Source organism: Pithys albifrons, chromosome 18 (genome assembly GCF_047495875.1).
Source record: "Pithys albifrons albifrons isolate INPA30051 chromosome 18, PitAlb_v1, whole genome shotgun sequence".
NCBI lineage: Eukaryota > Metazoa > Chordata > Aves > Passeriformes > Thamnophilidae > Pithys > Pithys albifrons.
The window spans coordinates 4,604,916-4,623,823 of NC_092475.1; the positions used below are offsets into that span (position 1 = coordinate 4,604,916).

Consider the following 18,908-nt stretch of genomic DNA (forward strand, 5'->3'; position numbering starts at 1 on the left):
TAATTAAATCAGCTAGTTAAGCAAAAATTCATTACTTTTTGTTTTTATCAGCTAGCAGTGGGGCTGCATGGAGCAGCTCACATTAGAGTCAATTAGTAAGAAAAATTGTCAGATTTGGCAAGTGCATGAGCTTCCAGAACACATCAGCTGACGGGGAAGAAAAAGTTTGACTAAAAACTAACCAAGTTACTGCCCTCAGAGGAGGAGAATGAGCCATGAAACACACACACACGGATCAGCCACGCCAAACCCCCTCGTTCCCAAGGAGTCAGTGTCAAAGCTCTACATGCCCCGGTCCTTGAGAGCTGAAAAATGAGGCATGCATGCAAGTTTAAGGTTGTTAGGTATCTGGCTGGCTTTGCAGGCTTTGGGAAATTTTATCCAATAGAACTAATAAAATATGATCAGTGTGACTGAGGAATTAAAATGTTCTTTAGCTTTGTAGGGCTGCAAAGCAAGAAAAAAGCTGAAGAAGAGTAACAGGTAAAACCAGGGAAATTTTAAATAGGGAGAAGACAACACACGGGCTTGTGAGTCAGGTTGGAGAAGATCCTCTCCTTGCAAAAGGGGCAGCAGGGCCCTTAGTGGGCAACTGTCATTAAATACCAAGTCAAGTCTGGACTCAGAGAAAAGAGATCTGGGCATGACCCACATGGTTGCCATAGAAGGCTGTTGTGTAAAAAACCAAATATATGTTATTTTCTTTGATCAGAAAACCTCATAAGGCTGGTGGCCCAGGTGAGGACCTCGTGGGACACAGGCTGCAGGTCACACCTACCCACCCCTGGGCCAGAAAGGGGCTTCTCAGGCAACTTCTGACCAGGTGACCCCGCTGGGACAGGAGGTGGTGACCTCCCAGTACAATTCAATTGAAATTCAGACATCACCTGATCTCCCCCACACCTTCTGTTCACCTAAACATTTGGTAAGTTATCACCAAATTAAGTTGGAATCTGGTAAGTCACAGAGCACTGAGATAGGCTTTGCTTTGGCACCACAGAGCATGGACACCTGCGGGCACAGTGCCCACGTTCATTACTGAGCACACAGGAACAGGGAACGGAGTCTCTGTGGGGAGGGAAGTTTCCACTGGGGTGGAGAGGCAGAGCTGTCTTCAAACTTATTCTACAGATGATTAGAGGCACCTCCTGGCTGGTGCACGGCTTTCAGGATTTCAAATGCTCTTCCTCTTCCATCCTCCGGAAAAATCACATACCAAAGCAGGCATGTAAGAACTCCATCTGCCTTTGGTGGAATCTTTTATGGTTCCCTCAGGTTTCCAGCACCTGTGATACTCTTCTTGTCATTGTCTGCCCTTTGAATGTTGCAAGAGCGTTCAAAGAACAGAAGAAGATGACAAAGAAGATGACATCATCCACAAAGCACAGCTCTTGATGTACTTTTTCCTCTCATTTTAAGGCTTGAACATCTTATCCTAACATGAAAAGTTCTGATGAGGCTGTTTCCTTGCAAAGCTCCCCACATCAACTTGACCTTTTCACATTCCCTTTTGTAACATCTAATCTCACAGTGCTTCTCAGGTAGGGTTGTTTAAGAAACATCTAAATTACTGTTGTACTCTACCTTCTAGTGTTTACAAAATGGCACTTCTATCTTCAAGTTAATGTCATTCTCATAATTGGGAGAAGCCACACACAATGGCTTCAGAACAACAAGTACTTCTCAAGAGCATGGCTATTAAATTACAAAATACTTGTTACCTGCTCAGACACCTATAGGTCAGGAATAGAGGTGGTAGATCTCATCAGATATTATACTGCAGCTTGATCTCACCCCTCTCATTCTGCACATAACTTGGGAAAAATATATGAAATATCTGGGTTAGCAAGCTGGGTTCTTCCTCCCAGATAAAACTTCTAACAAATAATTTAAAAGATAGTTCCAAAACACATTTCTTTTGCTTCTCGAACTCAGATTACTGCAAGTGCTCTTCATCAGAGAAAGAAGAGGAAGCAAGTCTACTCCTTAGCAAGCCTGTGAAAAATTTTAATCTCATGCTATTTTTCGAAAGCCATGAGGTTCAAAAGATACATGAATTAAAATAATCACAATGAATTAAATGTAACAATAGTCCTTTCTCTTCACAATGTTTGCAAGTAAAAAGATCACAAGAGATTTAAGAGATCACAAGCACCACTGCTACTTTAGCACAAAGCAAAGTAATTCAGTCTGGTTCTTCTCCTCAGCACTAGCGTGAGAATTTGCCCTTTCAAGTTATCCTCTGGTTATTTCAAGAGGCTCTTGAGAAAAGACTGTTCTTCTTTTATTCTCCAATTCCAGAGTGCACCTAAGCAAATGCTTAAATGTGACCATGAGAACACATTCATTTTATCTCCATTTGCAAGATGAAATTTAAGTGTGAGGTTAAATGTTTTGCTGCATGGGGACAGTGTTTGAGATCCCACTGGCACCTCCACACCCTCAGCCCAACCTGCCCTGCTGGACACCCATCCCTGGATGCTTCTCCTCACTCCTCTGGCCAGTCATGCCACAGGGTCACCACCATATCCAGGAATCACACTGAGCTTGTACCCACCAAGCTGTCTCAGCTTGCTGGGCTAAAGAAAAGATACATGGACATTCACAGGCCCTGAAAAAAGAGTTTATTTTAATAGACTTGCCTGCATGAAGCAATTTTTGTCTTTTCCTAAACTCATGTTTACACCCAACTGTCCACGGATTATCACAGCCATGAAGGTTTTTTTAGGAGATTCAGTCCAAACTGTTTTTTTGAAGTGGCAGTCAGACTTCAGCAGTTAACAAAGAACACGAAATCAGAGGTCAAAAGCTTTGATCTCGCAAGGGCAAGGCACACATCACAGGCAGGAGCACACTGCAGTCCAAGGGGTTTGTTTTATCAGAAAAAACTGATTTCTGCGCAGGCAGTTCAATCCTTAGGACTTCTTTTTGTTTGAAGGAAGACAGCTCTGGAGTGAATTTCACTTATGGATGATCTTTCTAGCATGGCTTTGAGCCTGACCCTTGGTAAGATGCTGACTGCCTAGGAACTAAATGCAGCAAGTGCAGTGCTTGGAAACTTCCCATAGTGGGCTGATTTTCCAAGGCAATGAGCACCTCTATGTCACATCTTATCTTGGCTCCAGCACGAGGCAATGGGGTTCAACACACCTGAAAATCAGGCCAAGGAAGTTGATGTGTTTTCACAAACAGCACTTCCATCTCTGGCAATGATTACATGTGAGATGTTTAAGTTCACTTAAGCAGGAGGTCAGACAAGTTCATCAGATGCATCTTCATTAGACTTGCACAATTATCCTGAGCAGTCTCGCTGGTAACAATTATATGATACTTATTTATTAGTCATCTGCTTTCTCATCCTTTCCACTGGTCTGATTTGTAAAAATCCAACCAATGTCTCAGAAGTTATCTAAAGGAAACAGAAATCTCTGAATGTACCCTCCCTGCCTGATAAATCAAGATCTTGCTGCACTGATGAGATACAGAAACAAAAGTTGTTCCAGCTGCCACTTTGCTGGAAATAGTTGCTACCTTGGACCCCCTTCAGAGGTAGTCAAAGAGGACAGCCCAGCATAATGATTTAGTATTTAAAATATGCATCAGCATGGTCAGAAAAAGGCAAGATGACAAATACAGCCTCATTTCTTGCCCCTCTCTAGGGATGGGCAAACTCCCATTACTCTGATGCCAGGGATAACATCTCGTCCCCATACAGGGGAAGGAAGTAAGAAAGGAAGAGAACAATTTTTTCCCTGTTTCTTCCAGGTGCATCCACTTCAGAGCACCAGGGAGATTGGAGTCCCTGGAAGCACAGCTCCTACTTAAGGTCTCATTTTCCTCCCTCAGGGGAAGGCTGCACCTTCCTGGCTGCCCAGCCTCGTGCAGAGCAGCCTGGCTGCACAACAACCCAGGTCATGAATGGGAGCAGTGCTGAATAAGCCTTTCCTTGCCCAGAGCCCTCTGTGAGTGTGATCAGCAATAAAGGCTGTCCTGGAATTTAAAACCACAGCCAGGTAAAATAGCACAGATGGTTATTTAAAGGCTGTAAGAATCAGCTTTTCACATTCACATGCACGGCTGTGGGCTCATACCTTTGTTATGAAAGAAACCCAAAATAAAATGAGACATAATAGAACACAAGCTGGGCTTAAAGCAAGGATGGATTTCTGACAGCAGTTCTCAATGTTTTAAACACTAGCTGCAGACTCATATATTTCCAACTTTAATTGCACAATTCCTAGTGACTTAGCATTACAAAAATGTACATATTTCCATGCTCAGAATCTGAAAAGCTCAAACAATGAGAAACTTTGGTTGACATATACATGATTCAAAGAAAACACTATTTTTTTTTCAAAAATAAGTCACTGGCAGCAGATGACTGACATCATACATGTGCTGAATATATCCTCTACCTCCAAGCCCTTTTGCTGTGAATTCATTTCACTGCTGTATTTCTATGATCCTGATTTTAACTTAGGAAGTGAGAAGTACAGAAAAATAGACACATAAATAACTACAGAAGAAAATTTGCCAGATGTGCCTTAACATGCTTAGACACATGTAGGGACTGAAAAAGAAAGAAAAAATCAATATGGATAAGAGGGCCAAAACTTCAGATAGGATAAGGCAACACAGGGCATGGAGGAGGTTGATTAGCAAGGAATGATGAGGAGGAGCTCAGCCTGACAGACACAGAGGGTGGGGGGAGTGAAGCCCAAATGGCTCAAAACATCTACCCTTGTACTTGGGAAGATTTGAGTTTCTGCAATTAAAAAAAAAAAGACACTCTGAAAACTGAAGTCCTCAGCAATGTCACTGTGCACAAACATGATCTTAATTTTTAGACTTTTTGTTGAATCAATATCCAACTCTTCAAAATAGCAGCATGCACTCTTAGAAAAGAAGGCTGCTAATTCCAGATGAGTAGAGCTGGCTTTATTTTTTTCTGGAGCATTATCCCACTCAAATTCATCCTTCATAAATGCTGACACAAGCCACAAAGACTTTGTATTATTTCATAAATTAGCTTTTCTTTTCTCCTTTTCTTTTCTTTTCTTTCTTTTCTTTTCTTTTCTTTTCTTTTCTTTTCTTTTCTTTTCTTTTCTTTTCTTTTCTTTTCTTTTCTTTTCTTTTCCCTTTTCTCTTTTCTTTTTTTCCTTTTATTTTATTTTCTTTCCTCCTTTTTTTCTTTTTTCTTTTCTTTTCTTTTCTTTCCTCTCCTTTCTGCTTTCCAAATTATACCCACAGCTTCAACTGATACTTTCAATTGCAAGAACAGGCAGCCAGACAGGAACAGTAGAAAAAACTTTATCTTAAGTATTTATTGTTATGCTAGAATATCACTCAGTTTCCTCTGGGGTAATTCAGCAGTCCTGTGGGAAATATGTGACCTCATTTGCATTTTCTAATTGAATTGCTATCAGGTTTCCTGCAAGACTGAACAAAAAAGTTCCTAGAGTTCCTTACAACACTTGTATGAACCAGAAAAAAAAGTTTACATTCAAGTGTTTGCTGGGAAGGAGGGGAACTGTATGCTTCAAGTGTCATAAAACACATTTTTAAAGTATTTACCTTCTTTGCCAGCATTCTTTCCTACCAGCATGACACTTTGCTGTAGTGGTTAGAATTCTTTCATTACAGGGGTTACCACCAGAACTGGAATGGTGAGTGACCCCACACAGTGCCAGTGTCCCCTCCTTCACAGGGTTAGCCTTATAAATGTGCCAGTTGTTTGAGATGACTGAATAACCTGGGCAAACCTGCCAATCTCAGCTTGCACCAAGGGCAATGCACAGCTGAGGGGTCTGGGGGCAGGGACAGCCACCAAACCCTCTGAGTCTGCAATGACAGCACAAAGGGGAGGACTATCCTGAGAAAAGCCATCCTGAACTAATCTCCCACCCTGGAACCACTTTGGCCACCACCAAAGCTCTCCCAAGCCCATTATGCAGATTTCCAGTCTTACACATTGTGACAATAAAGGATCACAAACCCAAAGGATCATTTATTTAGAGGTTAATCCTCCATGCTCTCCTGGAAAGCAGCCACTGCCTCCTCTGTGCAGGAAGGCTCACTCCTGGTCTCCCAAAACCTCAGCCAGTATCCCAAAAATGCTGACTCCTCCTAGAACATTTATTCTGTATCATAACCTCCACAATAACCCAAATGTGTAATAAAAACCACTCCAAGAGGGTTGGGTTTCATGAAGCTTTCATCCATAGATAATTGTGAAATAAATCCTGATTTTTCCTTCATCATTTTCACAAAATCAGTCACAAATTTACAAAGTAAAATGAAAATGGAGAGATCTGGTCTTCTCTGGTCTCTCTCCCTCTCTCATGTCACCTCCTCTTTTCTCTCCCATATTTGCCATCCCCATATCCTGAATATAATACAAAAGCCTGAAATGCATTTGAAAAAATTATGTAGTTCTGCTTGAGTCATATTATCCTACACAAAACCAAATGTGAAATCTGCTTCAAGTAAGAGGCACAGAACATTTAAGGGTCATGGCCTGAAACATATTGAACTGGATATTGTTAGGTTTGGGGGTTTTTTTCATCATAAACACTATTATTTTTTAAAATAATCTCATAATCATATTTATTTCTTTAGTAAACGAAGGATTACTTTGCTTCCAAAACCCACTAGCATTTAAATAAAACACAAGTCTGATGCCTGCTATAGGGACCCACCATGAAACTGCTTATGACCTTGTCATTAGTCTTGTTTTCTGTATTTTTCTGGCCTCAAACTACACACTAATAAGGCTTTTAGAAAGCAGGGATATGAATTTTAAGAAGCTTAGCTCTCTCTGTTTTCAACCAGAGTTCAGCTTACATTAACATTAGATGAATTTCCAAGCAAATATTCTGCTAAAACAGAAATGTGTGCTTATTTAGTTTTCTTTCTGCTACACTGAGAAGAAATTTAAAGCAGTATATAAGACATCTTACTTTGTTCCTTCAATATTTAATTACTTTTAGAAGGAAGCAGTATTTCTTTGGTTAGAAAATGGCAAATGGAGTTGACATAAAATCCAGGGCTTAATTATATCTTGCACAAGCCCAGGGCCTACTGAAGAGCAGCAGAAGTGTATTTATGGGACTCTAAACCATGCAAAAACTCAGGGGTCAGCTCATGGGCAGCTGCAAGACTTAAGTCTGTCCAAGTCTTTTCCTTTTTGTCTCATATGTGGCAAAAATTCTCCCAAATGGCACAGACTCAAAGAGAAGAATTCAAAAAATATGACATGTAAAGTCATTTCCCCATCCTGCCCTGCCCTCTCTGCCCAAGCAGAAAGGAGGAAAGAAGAGCCAGTCTTGCTGTTTTGACCATGAGTCTGGTGCATTAATCCAAACTATGGCCATGGCCAAGAGACCTGACGGAGCCCTGACTCCTCCCAAGACACACAACCTTTATCCCTGCTCTGCAGCTCTTCAAGATCCAGCAATACATCAGACTCTTTAACCAATTCCCTGCCAAATCCTGCCTAAAGGTAACAGCCCAAGCAGCCCAGCGTTGCATTGCCTGAGTTGGCAGCAGGCAAGAGAACTGCATTTACTCAGTGTAGCAAAGGATCTGCAGCCCAGACTAACACTGAAAATGAAAAGGTGAACTGCTGCTGCCAAAAATGGCATGGAAGAAGTGGGAATAATACTGCTGCTGAAGAGGCAGACCAGAATAAATGTGTTTTCGTGGAGCAGCCCCTAATTCCAGTGGCTCTGTGCAGCCCACCACTGCACAGACTGCTCTCAGACTGCTGGGCAGGGGCAGACCCCTCCTGGTTTTCAGCTGTGTGTATGGAACTAAAGCAGAAAGAAACCATCTGTAACCTTCTGTCTGACATACTGAATGGCACTGGCTTTTCACTTGTCAGGGCTGGGGAAGGGAAGGTGCTGGCACTGAGCAGAGGGGACATTTGGCACTGTGGTGCCATGTTGTGCTTCACTGCCTGCACCACGTGTGAGCATGTGTTCCTTATCAGGCAGCAGCAATGCTCCCTGCCCTTGCATTGGAAGGAACAAGCCCAGATCTCCCCTCTGGAAGCTGCAGGGCCGTGCAGATGGCTCACAAGAGAATGGAATAACTGTGAAAACCAGGGAGATGTCTTGGCAGCATGGCAGAGCAGTCAGTGTGTGACTCCAGGTCTGCACTGACACAAAATAAATTTTAACTTACAACCATTAAGAAGATGGTTGACTTTGACTCTACACCCTTCATTTGCTGGTTTTACTTGAAATGAAGAGATTGTTAGCAGTGAGGTGCAAACATGATGTACAGAGTGTAAAACAGAGCCAAGCACTCACTTAGAAATACAAAAGTATGAACTTAAACACTTCCACCACTGGTGACTTTAAATAATTTCTGTCAGAGAGGTTCAAGGATCATTTGCAAGAAATCTGATGCTGCTCACTGAATATCCTACCTGGACACTTCTTCAGGAAGCACAGACCAGGCAACACAAACACTCCGATGCCTCACGAAACATTGGGGCAAAGGAATAATGAAATAAGAAAAAGAGCTTTGAAGAACTCTTACCCTGTGTCCATTGTGTTGGGACTTCTCTGTCACCAGCAACCTGACCATGGCCTCCCATCTGCCCAGGGTCTGGGGATCCCACGCCGTCACCCCCAGGATCAGCTGCTTTGAGGGCATTTGCATGTGGTGGGCGGCGAAGAGGGTCCCGTCCGCCCTCACCTTGAAGTCCAGGCTGTTGGTTTCATACCGAACTCCCTTGTTACCAGCACAGTTATTAAATTTTACTAGAACAGAGAGTAAGAGATGGAAGAAATGTGTGAGATTGGCATGATAAGGAAAGCAATCAAATACAAGTTTCAGACATTTAATTTTCACTGATGTCTTCTATATCTCTAATAACCATCAAGGAAATGATTTAACTGTTTCTTCGACCTTTCAGGAGTGCTCTTGTGCTTTATCTCTGTTCCCCAGGGAAGGAGTTGTAAGCCATTTTTAAAGTATTTGATACAGTTTCATTAGATCTCAAACACAGCTGTTCCCCATTTCTACAAGTGGATTTCTCCCTTGTTGCCATTATCTTTTAAATTCAACTGGAGTCTATTACCCACACTGTGGGTATTTTTTTGCAGGAAATGTTCTCCATTTCCCTAACCCTTCAATAACCTACTTACCAGATAGCCTATTTGCACATTCTTAACTGAAATTCAAAAGCCCATAACAATTCCATTATCAGAAATATAAAAACAACAAAAAAATGAAACACAGAAGAGGAATTGAAACCATTTTGGAGCACCCATCTGCTGCTGGAGCCAGACCCCCACCCTGAGCTGCATTCCCACCCTGGCTGCCCCCTCCCATGTTACAGCTATTGCAAAAGAACTGTAAAACTGTGGTTCATAAACCATAACGTGTCATGTAAAAGCCTAGTCTGTCAGATCAAAGCTCCTCAATCGCTGAGATTTTTATTTTCGCCTTTTTTTGGTCCAAGTCATTCACAGGCTGGTTTGAAAACTATTTTTATTGGCATTATGAAACATGTCACAAACATTAGGCCAGGAGAAAACCCACCCTATTATACAACAGAAACGACAAATCTGATAGGAATTGAACCTGCAGCTAATGACACAGGAAACAAAACACTTTCTGCCATTTGAGTCATCCGTCCATGGGGTGGAACACACATGTGGTGAAGGAAAACATATTGTACCCGTAAAAACATCTCAAGTGAGTGAGAATGGATGTACAGCCTTCCAGCTCCGATCAGTGGATGGTTCTCACGCTGCGGCTGCTCAGCCCTCAGCCCTCAGCTGAGATGCTCCAGCCTGCCCCGAGTCAGGGAAAACCTGCTGGGATGGATCTGATGGGCCTTCAGCAGGCACTGAATTCCAGCAGAAGAAGAGCTGGGTCAGATGGATCCTACCCACACTGGCTGTGGTGGGAGAAGGGATGTAGTGGCAGCCCAGGTGAGAAGAGCTTCTGAGACAATTGTCCCCAACCATCCCTTTCCTCCTGTACCATAACTGACTGCTCTGCCCTGCTGCTTTGAGCCAAGTCAAGGACTAACCTGGATTTATACAGAAGAAATCCATGGGATGGCACAGTCGAAAGAAAATAGCAGCCAGGAAACTGCTCAACCCATCCTGCTGCCAAAGCCCTCAGCACTATGGAAGTACAGAGAAATGAGGAGCACACTGTGATGGAGGAAGGGAAAATCCTTCTCCTCCCTCACCAAACTGCACCCCTCAGTAATCGGGGTGCTGTGATCATGTCATGACTGTACATCTTACAAAACCTTTCTATGCTAGGTGTGTATTTAGGCCCCTTTTCTACATTTTGGTGTGTTTGTTGGGAAGTGTTACCTAACACTGCAGCAACTGCTGGGCACAAACAGCAAATGTCACACATTGATTTATAAAAAATAAGGTGGATAAAGTTATCTGGTATATAAACAAACTGAAAGTGATGGATGAGGTTCAGCACACACATGGTTTGGTGGCACCTACAAGAATGGGGACAGCCTTGGAGACCTTTGAGGGGAGATCCCCCTTTCCCCTGGGACCACCCTGCTGTGAGACCGCCTTCATCTCTGGAGAATTTCTGCAAATCTCCCCTGCATTCACAGCTACAGAAAATACGTGAGAACACATCAAGGGCCTCCCTTCTAAATGTTATTTATTTTCAGCTCGATGCCACCAGCACTGTTAGAAACGTGGCACATCAGCTGGTGTATCACTGCACCCCTCTGCTGTGCAAGGGCCATGCCAAACACAGGTGCCATCCCCACCTCCCCCAGTCCCCACGGATCACACACAGAAAGACATTTGAAGAAGAGAGAAAGGAGCGATGATGGCTGCACATTAAAAACATTTCAGAGCTTACTTTGATTTTACTGAGATTAAAAGAAAGCCCTGCAGTGTACTAGTAGTCTGAGAGAAAAAACCCAGCACTCTTCCTATACGTGTACATAGAGATTTCAGCATTCAAAGTACTTAAACATCTGCTTAAGACACAGTGCGTGGCTCCAATATGCTGCTCTGGTGTCATATGTCACCGAGGCGACTTTTATGCTCCATTATCTAAAAATGGCTACCTCGTAGACAAAGTCCCTCTGTGACTTGCTAATTACTTCCATTAGTTTAAAACAAACTTGACTAGAGACAGAGAAAATCCTGAGAGAAATTGCCTGATTTTTTTTTTTTAAACACACAATGTCTCTGTCCCACATTGCTCCTCTCAGGGAGCACAGGTGGGTGAATGCTCAGCACTGAATTAGCACAGCCAGCTCCTCTCTAAGAGCCTTCAGGAACTGCAGGCACAGAAAGGCTCCAAGGGCAGAAGGATTCCATAGTGTTCAGTCACTCTGCATGGCAGCAACAGGCCATGGCTCACCTGGGCAGCTCTGCAGAAGGTTTCAAACACACAGAGATGACCATGCTTGGCTCTGTCAGGCAGAGCTGCTGCTACTGCTCCAGGCAGTGTTTAAACACAGCAGAGAAAGCACATCCCAAACACTGGGCAGCTCCCACTTCCAACAAGGGCTGCAAGGACATGGCTTAGTGGTGGGTTGGCAGTGCTGGGTTAAAGTTGGACTTAATGATCTTGGAGGTGTTTTCTAACCTAAATGATTCTGTGATTAGAAATCCTGAATTATCATCCTTGCTACCCTTTGAAAATGATTCCTTGGGATCTTACATGACTACTGAGATGCCCGTTTTATACAAACATTTATGTATATGTGTAATATGCACACACAGAGATCCACATATTGTAAGTATCTTATAAATAAATACCTTATCTATATAAATTTATATATATTTATATGCAAAACATAGGTTTGGGGGGGGAAAGAAAAATCAAGCTATTGTTCTATAATAAATAACACAGCACAAGGAAAGGAGATCTCAACCATGTTTCCAAATTCCACCTCTTAACTCAACTCTTTGCTCTCAAGGAGACAGAAATTAAAATTTCATTCAGCACAGACAACTTTTGCTTTTCTTTTTTTCCTTTTTCTCCTTTAGAAATCTCTAAGTCTGCGTAATTTGCAGTTGATGCAACTCCTGACTTTCAAATAATGTAATAAATAAACAAACAAACACTGGCTGTGTTTACTAGACTTAGAACTCTCTGTGGACACAAATCAATCTTTCTTTGACCAGTTTGAAGCCTAAAGAACACTGCATGAATTTAACATTCAAAAGCTGCAGCATCAGTAATTAGGATTTGGAATAAACAGCAGAGTCACACATCTATCATTTTTACAGAATGGTAAAAAACCCCAACTTTTAAAAAATACGCTGGAAAAATGTTCAGTGATGCCTATCGAAAGCTTATGCTGAAAACAGCATCTAATGCCTGATGAAAGGAAAACCAAGAAGGCACCCTCATTAGCAGGCTTTTAGGTTTAACCCTTTACCCTCATCATTTTTAATTGCTTCTCTATGAAAGGAGGAAGTCCAACAATTTGATACGTTGAAACAGGTACTGAGTGATGGGCAGAAAAGCTGCAGGAGTCTGCAGCAAACTGCTGGGCATCTGAGACAAAAAAATGGTATTTTTCTTCAAAAAAGACCCCGGGGGAAAAAAAATTCAACAAGTTTTGCATTGTTCCCTTTTATTATTTAGCTTGTTAAGCTGGCTGGACAGAGTCAAATGATCAAGTGAGGATCTTGAAAGATGTACGAATACACTGAACTTCCTTGCCCCCCAAATGTCTGAGAAATATACTGAATTTAATAGGACTATAAATGGTATAAACCAAAGAATTCACTTTTAGCCTTATCCTTCTGGATTCTCCTTTAAGTTCTCCTAGTCCATTAAAAAGTGCCCCCTCTGGCAAGCTGCACGGGGCTGGAAGAGCAGGAGGGATAATACTCATTTATTAGGATGTACCCCCTGGCAGGACATCATCCCCCAGTTCAGGATATGGGTCTCTTCAGGACTCTTTTTTCACCATGGTTTTGAGGATTATCACTGCAAAGACTTTTCTTTCCAGATGAACTTTAAAGCAGCAAATACACATCACTATTTCTAGGAGGATTCATCTGCTTTTCAAGTTGTGTCTCTTGACCAGCTCCCCCCCACCCAGTGCACTGTGATAAACCTAAGCTGCCAAATCCACCTCTGCTGTGAACACCATTAAGGTGAGGATGGCTTAACTACAACCTTTGGGAATTTCAGATGTCTGGGTAACCTGCAGAGGCCTCAGCATGTGTGGAAATGTCCCTTTTGTGTGATCAGGAACAAATCACTTGTATTCCTGCCCTGGCACTTCTGGCCCAATGCTCCCAAATGTCTGCACCCATCCATCTCTTCCAGCTTCAGCAGGGGGTTCAGCCCTGGCCAGCATAGCCCTGCATGTCACCACACCAGGAATTAAAACCACCCAAACATGTCCTTAGTGGACAGGAACCTGTTGTCTAAGAACAGGCATGAAACCACTCAGTTAACCACAAAAATGAGCCCTGTGAGCACATCACAGTCTCACAAAGTGATGTCTCCATTAAGTGCTAATGGGAAGCAGAGCACACTGTGCCTTGTTGGAAAGCTGCATTTATTTGACAAAGTAAGTACATAGCATAAAATTTTACACAGCCACATTTTGGAGGCATCTTTCTTTACGTTCACACAATCCCTCTGTGATTCTGTGAGAAAACTGCTTTATAGCAGGGGAAACCAACTGCAGTTGAGTGAATTCCCCATGGCCACACTGGAAACCTCGAGCAAAGCTCGGATCTGAGTCCTGAAATTCCAACTGCCAGCTGACACTGCCTCACTTGACACATGCAAGAGATAAAAATTATAAATGGAGTAACTGGTCTTTCCCAGGCACTTCAAAAAGCAAACAGAGTAGGATCCTTATCCCTAAGAATTGCTGTATATTTCCAAATTAGTGCTGGATGAAAAAAAGTAAGGAATGTCACACAACTTACATTACAATTGTGTAAAAGGGAGTCCTATGAACAAATGGAAACCCATGGTGGGATTCAGTGACTAAAATATCTTGTATGAAAAAGGGAAATGCTGAAAGGGAGGCAAGAAGATTTATTATAGAATCATGGAATCATTAAGGTTGGAAAAGACCTCTAAGGTCACCGAGTCCCAGCATTAACCTAACACTGCCTGGTCCACCTTAAACCGTGTCCCCAAGTACCACATCCACATGTTATTTGAACACTTCCAAGGATGGTGATTCCATCACTTCACTGGACAGCTTGTTACAAGGCTTGACAACCTCTTCAGTGAAGAAATTTGTCCTAATATCCAACCTAAACCTTCCCTGATGCAACTTGAGGCTGCTCCCTCTTGTCCTATCTTGTCCTGTTTTGTTTCTCTTGTATTAAAAGGATGGATGTGTCCAGGTACCACAGGCATTTTGACCACTCTGAAAGAACTCAGAGATGTTGCTGTTTCAGTGTTTTGTGGAAATTAAAACTGACTTGAGCCATCACACTTACACACAATGCTACATAAGTCCAGAGTCCTGTTTCTATCCCACTCCTGCTTACAGTAAATCCCACACTATCACACAATACACAACCAGATTTGCTTCCTGCAGTTAATAAAATGCTCAGAGCCCTTCTCCTTCTGTACAAGAAAAACATATAAATAGGAAAAGATGATGGCTGTAAAACCTGATGGAGACAATGTGTAATTTTCATCTTCCCATTACTAACTTTATAGGTTACATTTTCAACCATGTCCCTGTAAAAGATATCACACTAATAAACTCTTAGTGTCTTTATTTAATATTTATAACACCATGGGAGAACCAAACTCTGCTGGTAAAAGGTAAAGACAGCAATTCAAACAGATGCTTCAGAGACTAATAAACACATTCCCAGGGATGGAGTTTAGGAGTATATAGTTTTAAAAAATGCTTTGATACAAAAAACTGTTGGAAATAAATGGATGTATGTTGGTTGGTATATGAATGTATATAAAAACGTGCCTGCTCACACCCTCGGCTTCACAAAGCATTGATTGTTCATGAAGTGTTCTTGGAGTAAAAACCAAAAATAATGAATGAGTTTGGAGAATTAATGAACTGTCCCACAGTCTATCATCTGCTGAAAACATTTAACATGATTTAGCATGTTCTTAATGTTATTTTCTTGCAATTAATGGCACAGGAATTTGTTGCAATTTTCTCCATTTCCCATATTTCAGGTCAATGTGAAACATTACATCCAATTTTCCAGTGCATTATTTATGATTTCTAAGCTATGACTGCTAATATTTGCCTTGCTGGAATAATAGTAAATTACCATAACAATTTACCATATGTAATTATGTTAAACAAAATCTTTCTTTATTTATCTTCTTGTAATCTTCAGTTACAGTGAATCCTCCTATTTGGAATATGCAATAATACAACACTCACGACATTCCCAACCCATTACATGCTTGTTAGAAATAACTCCACGTGCAAGTCAACTTGTGCCACCTCAGAACTGGCAGCAATCAGTCTCCAGCAGAAACTAACATGGGTTTCAAAAGGCACACAGAAATATTTTACGTTTAAAAGTACATTCTGAATTTCCCCTCTTTAAATTGCAAAGTTCAACCCCCTCCACGATCAATTTATCCATGCAGGTTTTAGGCTCACACTGGTGAACTCCTGACTGCCTCATGTTCATCTGCAGCTGTTTTGCTTCCACAAAGCCAGGATTGCAGGTTTTATGGGGGAAATGGCAAACTGTGTTCACGTACAAGTCATTTATTTAAAAAAAAAATATTTCTGTGGGCTTGATGGAACTACCTAGAAAAGTCATCTTTTCATTTCCAGAGGCACCTAAATGCTCTTGACACCTTTTCCAGCTTTCTATTCACTTTTATCAGCTCTTGCTTACACAGAGTTTCTGTTTCCATGGCCAGATGAAAAGGAACAATGCATTTCAGCAGACTGAAATCAGGATCCTTTCGAAAGTCATTCTGTCACCTGTACAGTCAGCCACCACCAATGAGGAGTTGAGAGTACATTAAGAAAAGATCCAAATTCCATTCAAACAAAACCAAATCAGCCCTACAGTAAACAAAATCCAATTGCCAAAACCTGACTGCCTCCTTCATATTCCCACCCGTGCTATTTTTCATTTACTGGAAGCCAATTCAACTAAAATACATGTTTTTAAGGAAGAAAAAATGAAAAAGTATATTTTACTTTTGGTTTGGAATTGGAGGGGAGTACAGACCCCTGGAGAGAAGGACTGTAGAACATGATAGAAAAGATGAATCACTCTGGCAACAGCCAGCCAGCCATTAATTTTCAGCAAGCCAGGAGCTGGTCCAATTAAACCAGGTTTCTTTCTCTACATTAACATGCTTTACTCAGTTTTTTTTCTGAAGCTAAAACATCAGCTCCAGACCCCAAAGGCTTTTCTATTTAGGATCAATCAATCTACCTTGCTGCACTGTAAAACATACACTGTCAGCTCTGGGGAGAGCTCAAAAAAAGAGCAACAGTAGAAAAATTTGATAAATCGACATGTTCTGGCAGTTAGTAGAGGGATTCTTCCTACACTGTCACTTATTTTTATCTGATTAGAAACAAGTATTAGTAAAGGGAATATTCCCCCTCTATTCTCTTCCTGGTATTTAGCGTTGGGTTAAGAGGAGTCTTTTCATCCCTGATTTTCTATGTCTAAGCCAGAAGCTTCCTACCACAAAGGCACAGAGACACTGCCTGGATTTCAAAGGGCAGCGAGTTTCAATTGGATTTGCAGGATGTGGACTCACATTCAAGCATTTTCTTCAGCACAGGAACATGAACCTGCATGTTTTGGTGCCCACCTTAAAGATATTTTTCACTGCTTTCCATGTTTTCATGCTCAAGGCTTTACCACGGATATGCAACCTCACCTTCTGGGTTTCCAGCACCTTCTTTGGCAGGGATTGTATTCTTTGGGGTTTCATTGCCCATCTGAGAGCCACCTACTCTCCCTCAGCCCTACTGAGACATTTCAGAAATGGTTCACTAATACATGACTGATGACAGAGGCTGTAGAAAGGACACTGACAATGTAGATCGAAAGCCACTAAGATGTGCAGCTGATGTTGCACCTTCAGATTCTAAGGCTAATAAAGAGAGGCTTGGCTTGGGGAATCCTGCAAATACCAACAGCACCACACATTTTGGCAGATACTGAGTTTTTATGGGCAACCATTTTTGTTCTTTGCTCTTCTTTAAATTCCATGAGTCTGCAGGATAGTACTGAGATTCACTATGGCACTAATGAGATCATTTTGCAATTAAAGGCTAAGTAGAAACAAACCTCTCACCACTCTACAGGAGAGTTTGGGTTCTCTGATTAAGCAGCAGTAAATAAACCCATTCCACTCTTGGTCCTGATACACAGACTTTCTATGATTAACTCTCCAAACAAGATGGACTGATTGACCCCATGGATTAATCAATGAGTTTCTCAGCTTCAGAGCAAAGTGCAAGTTGTGGGAGTTACCTGCAGCAGGATATGTTCTAATTATTATTACCAGCACAGAGTACATGAATCCCAGGGCGCTTTATTTGGAGGTTTTACTCTTAGCGCTAATGATTTCCACAGCACTCTCATGTTTGTCAAACTACCTACACGGGAAAAGACTTGAAACACCACTGCACATATCTTGAGGAAAAACTACAGGTTTCATGGTAGCTTGGTGTGATAACTATAAAGGGAGGAGTTTGGGTAATGGTAGGGCGATCTCCAGGTTGTAACAGCTGCTCACTCGTTGTACCTTCAAGAAGAAGCTACTGAGAGGCTGGGGCTGTACTGGAGACAAACCCCACGTGGTGCATGGAGCAATCCTGGGCAAAGCAGAGAGCCCAGCTCTGCTGTTTCCAGGAACATCCTGACACTGGGAGCAGTGGTGGGAAGTGGGCAAGGACACACAGCTCCTGCACAAGCAGCCCCACCAGCTCCCACCCGCCCCACCAACAGCAACTGGCGGACCTGGGTTTTTTTCTCTCTCTGCTACAGATATCCTTTTAACTTTTCAGAACTGTATTTGAAAGACATGGAGAGCTGCAGGAAGATTTTTAGTGAGGAAAAAAAAAGAAAAATTGAACAGAGGCCATTTGCAGCCTAGGAAAAGAAGTTGAAAGAGATGCTCCAACCTCACCCGTGTCAGACAGCCTCGGGCTTCTCTCTCCTCACACTCTTCAAACAAACAAACTCTCAACACCTAGAAACAGAGGCTGCACATGTCAGGGGAAAAGAAAATAAATCAGACACACCAGTAAAGACACTGAACTCCTTGTGGACTTGACTTGTGTGAAAACACTGGCAACTTTGGGGTATGATGCTCTCATCTTCCTCAACCTGGCTCAGGTGTGAACATACGCTGATCCAGGGAGCCAGATCACAATGCAGTAAATGAATAGATGTCTCAGGCAAGAATATTAGAAATGGAAGACTTTGTTACCTGAAAGAATCAAGGCAGAGTATCTATATTTAACTCACAGCTGCTGTGCACCTCTGCTCTTCTGCCTGCACAAAAAGCAACTGCAGTCCTTTACCTTCAGCTGTAGCCTACACAAGTCTGCAGGTTTCAAGAGAAATAAGTAATATGTAGAATAAAACACGGCTTGGAACCTGGGGGGCTCAAATGCTTTGACGTTGGGGCAAATTCAGAGAGTTTTATTTACAGATGGAGGCTCCAGGTTCTGTTTCTAGTGCTTGGTCAGAGGGAACAGGATGAGAAAAAGTGTCCTCAATGCCCAAACTGCACTTGAGTGAGTAACAAACACCAGGCAAGTCAGGAGGTGGCAGGGCTGCCCAGCTGCAGAGACCCAGAGCATCCTGGCCTGGGGCTGGGCTCCAGTGTCCACTGACTCCACAGGAAACTCACCCACAGAGCAGGAAATTAACTGGAAAGGCAAAACCACAGTAAAACAGATCCACAGGATCTGGTGGAGGTCAGCACTG

The 18,908-nt window shown here is 42.2% G+C and overlaps 1 protein-coding gene across 1 annotated transcript in view; it reads right to left on the bottom strand.

The window, feature by feature from the left end:
- CDH4 (cadherin 4) overlaps nucleotides 1-18,908 on the bottom strand; it is a 428,425-nt gene that overhangs the window by 160,118 nt on the left and 249,399 nt on the right. The window contains exon 3 of the mRNA XM_071572618.1: nucleotides 8,545-8,768. Within this exon, the coding sequence (XP_071428719.1) occupies nucleotides 8,545-8,768 (224 nt within the window). The remainder of the gene's footprint in view (nucleotides 1-8,544; nucleotides 8,769-18,908) is intronic.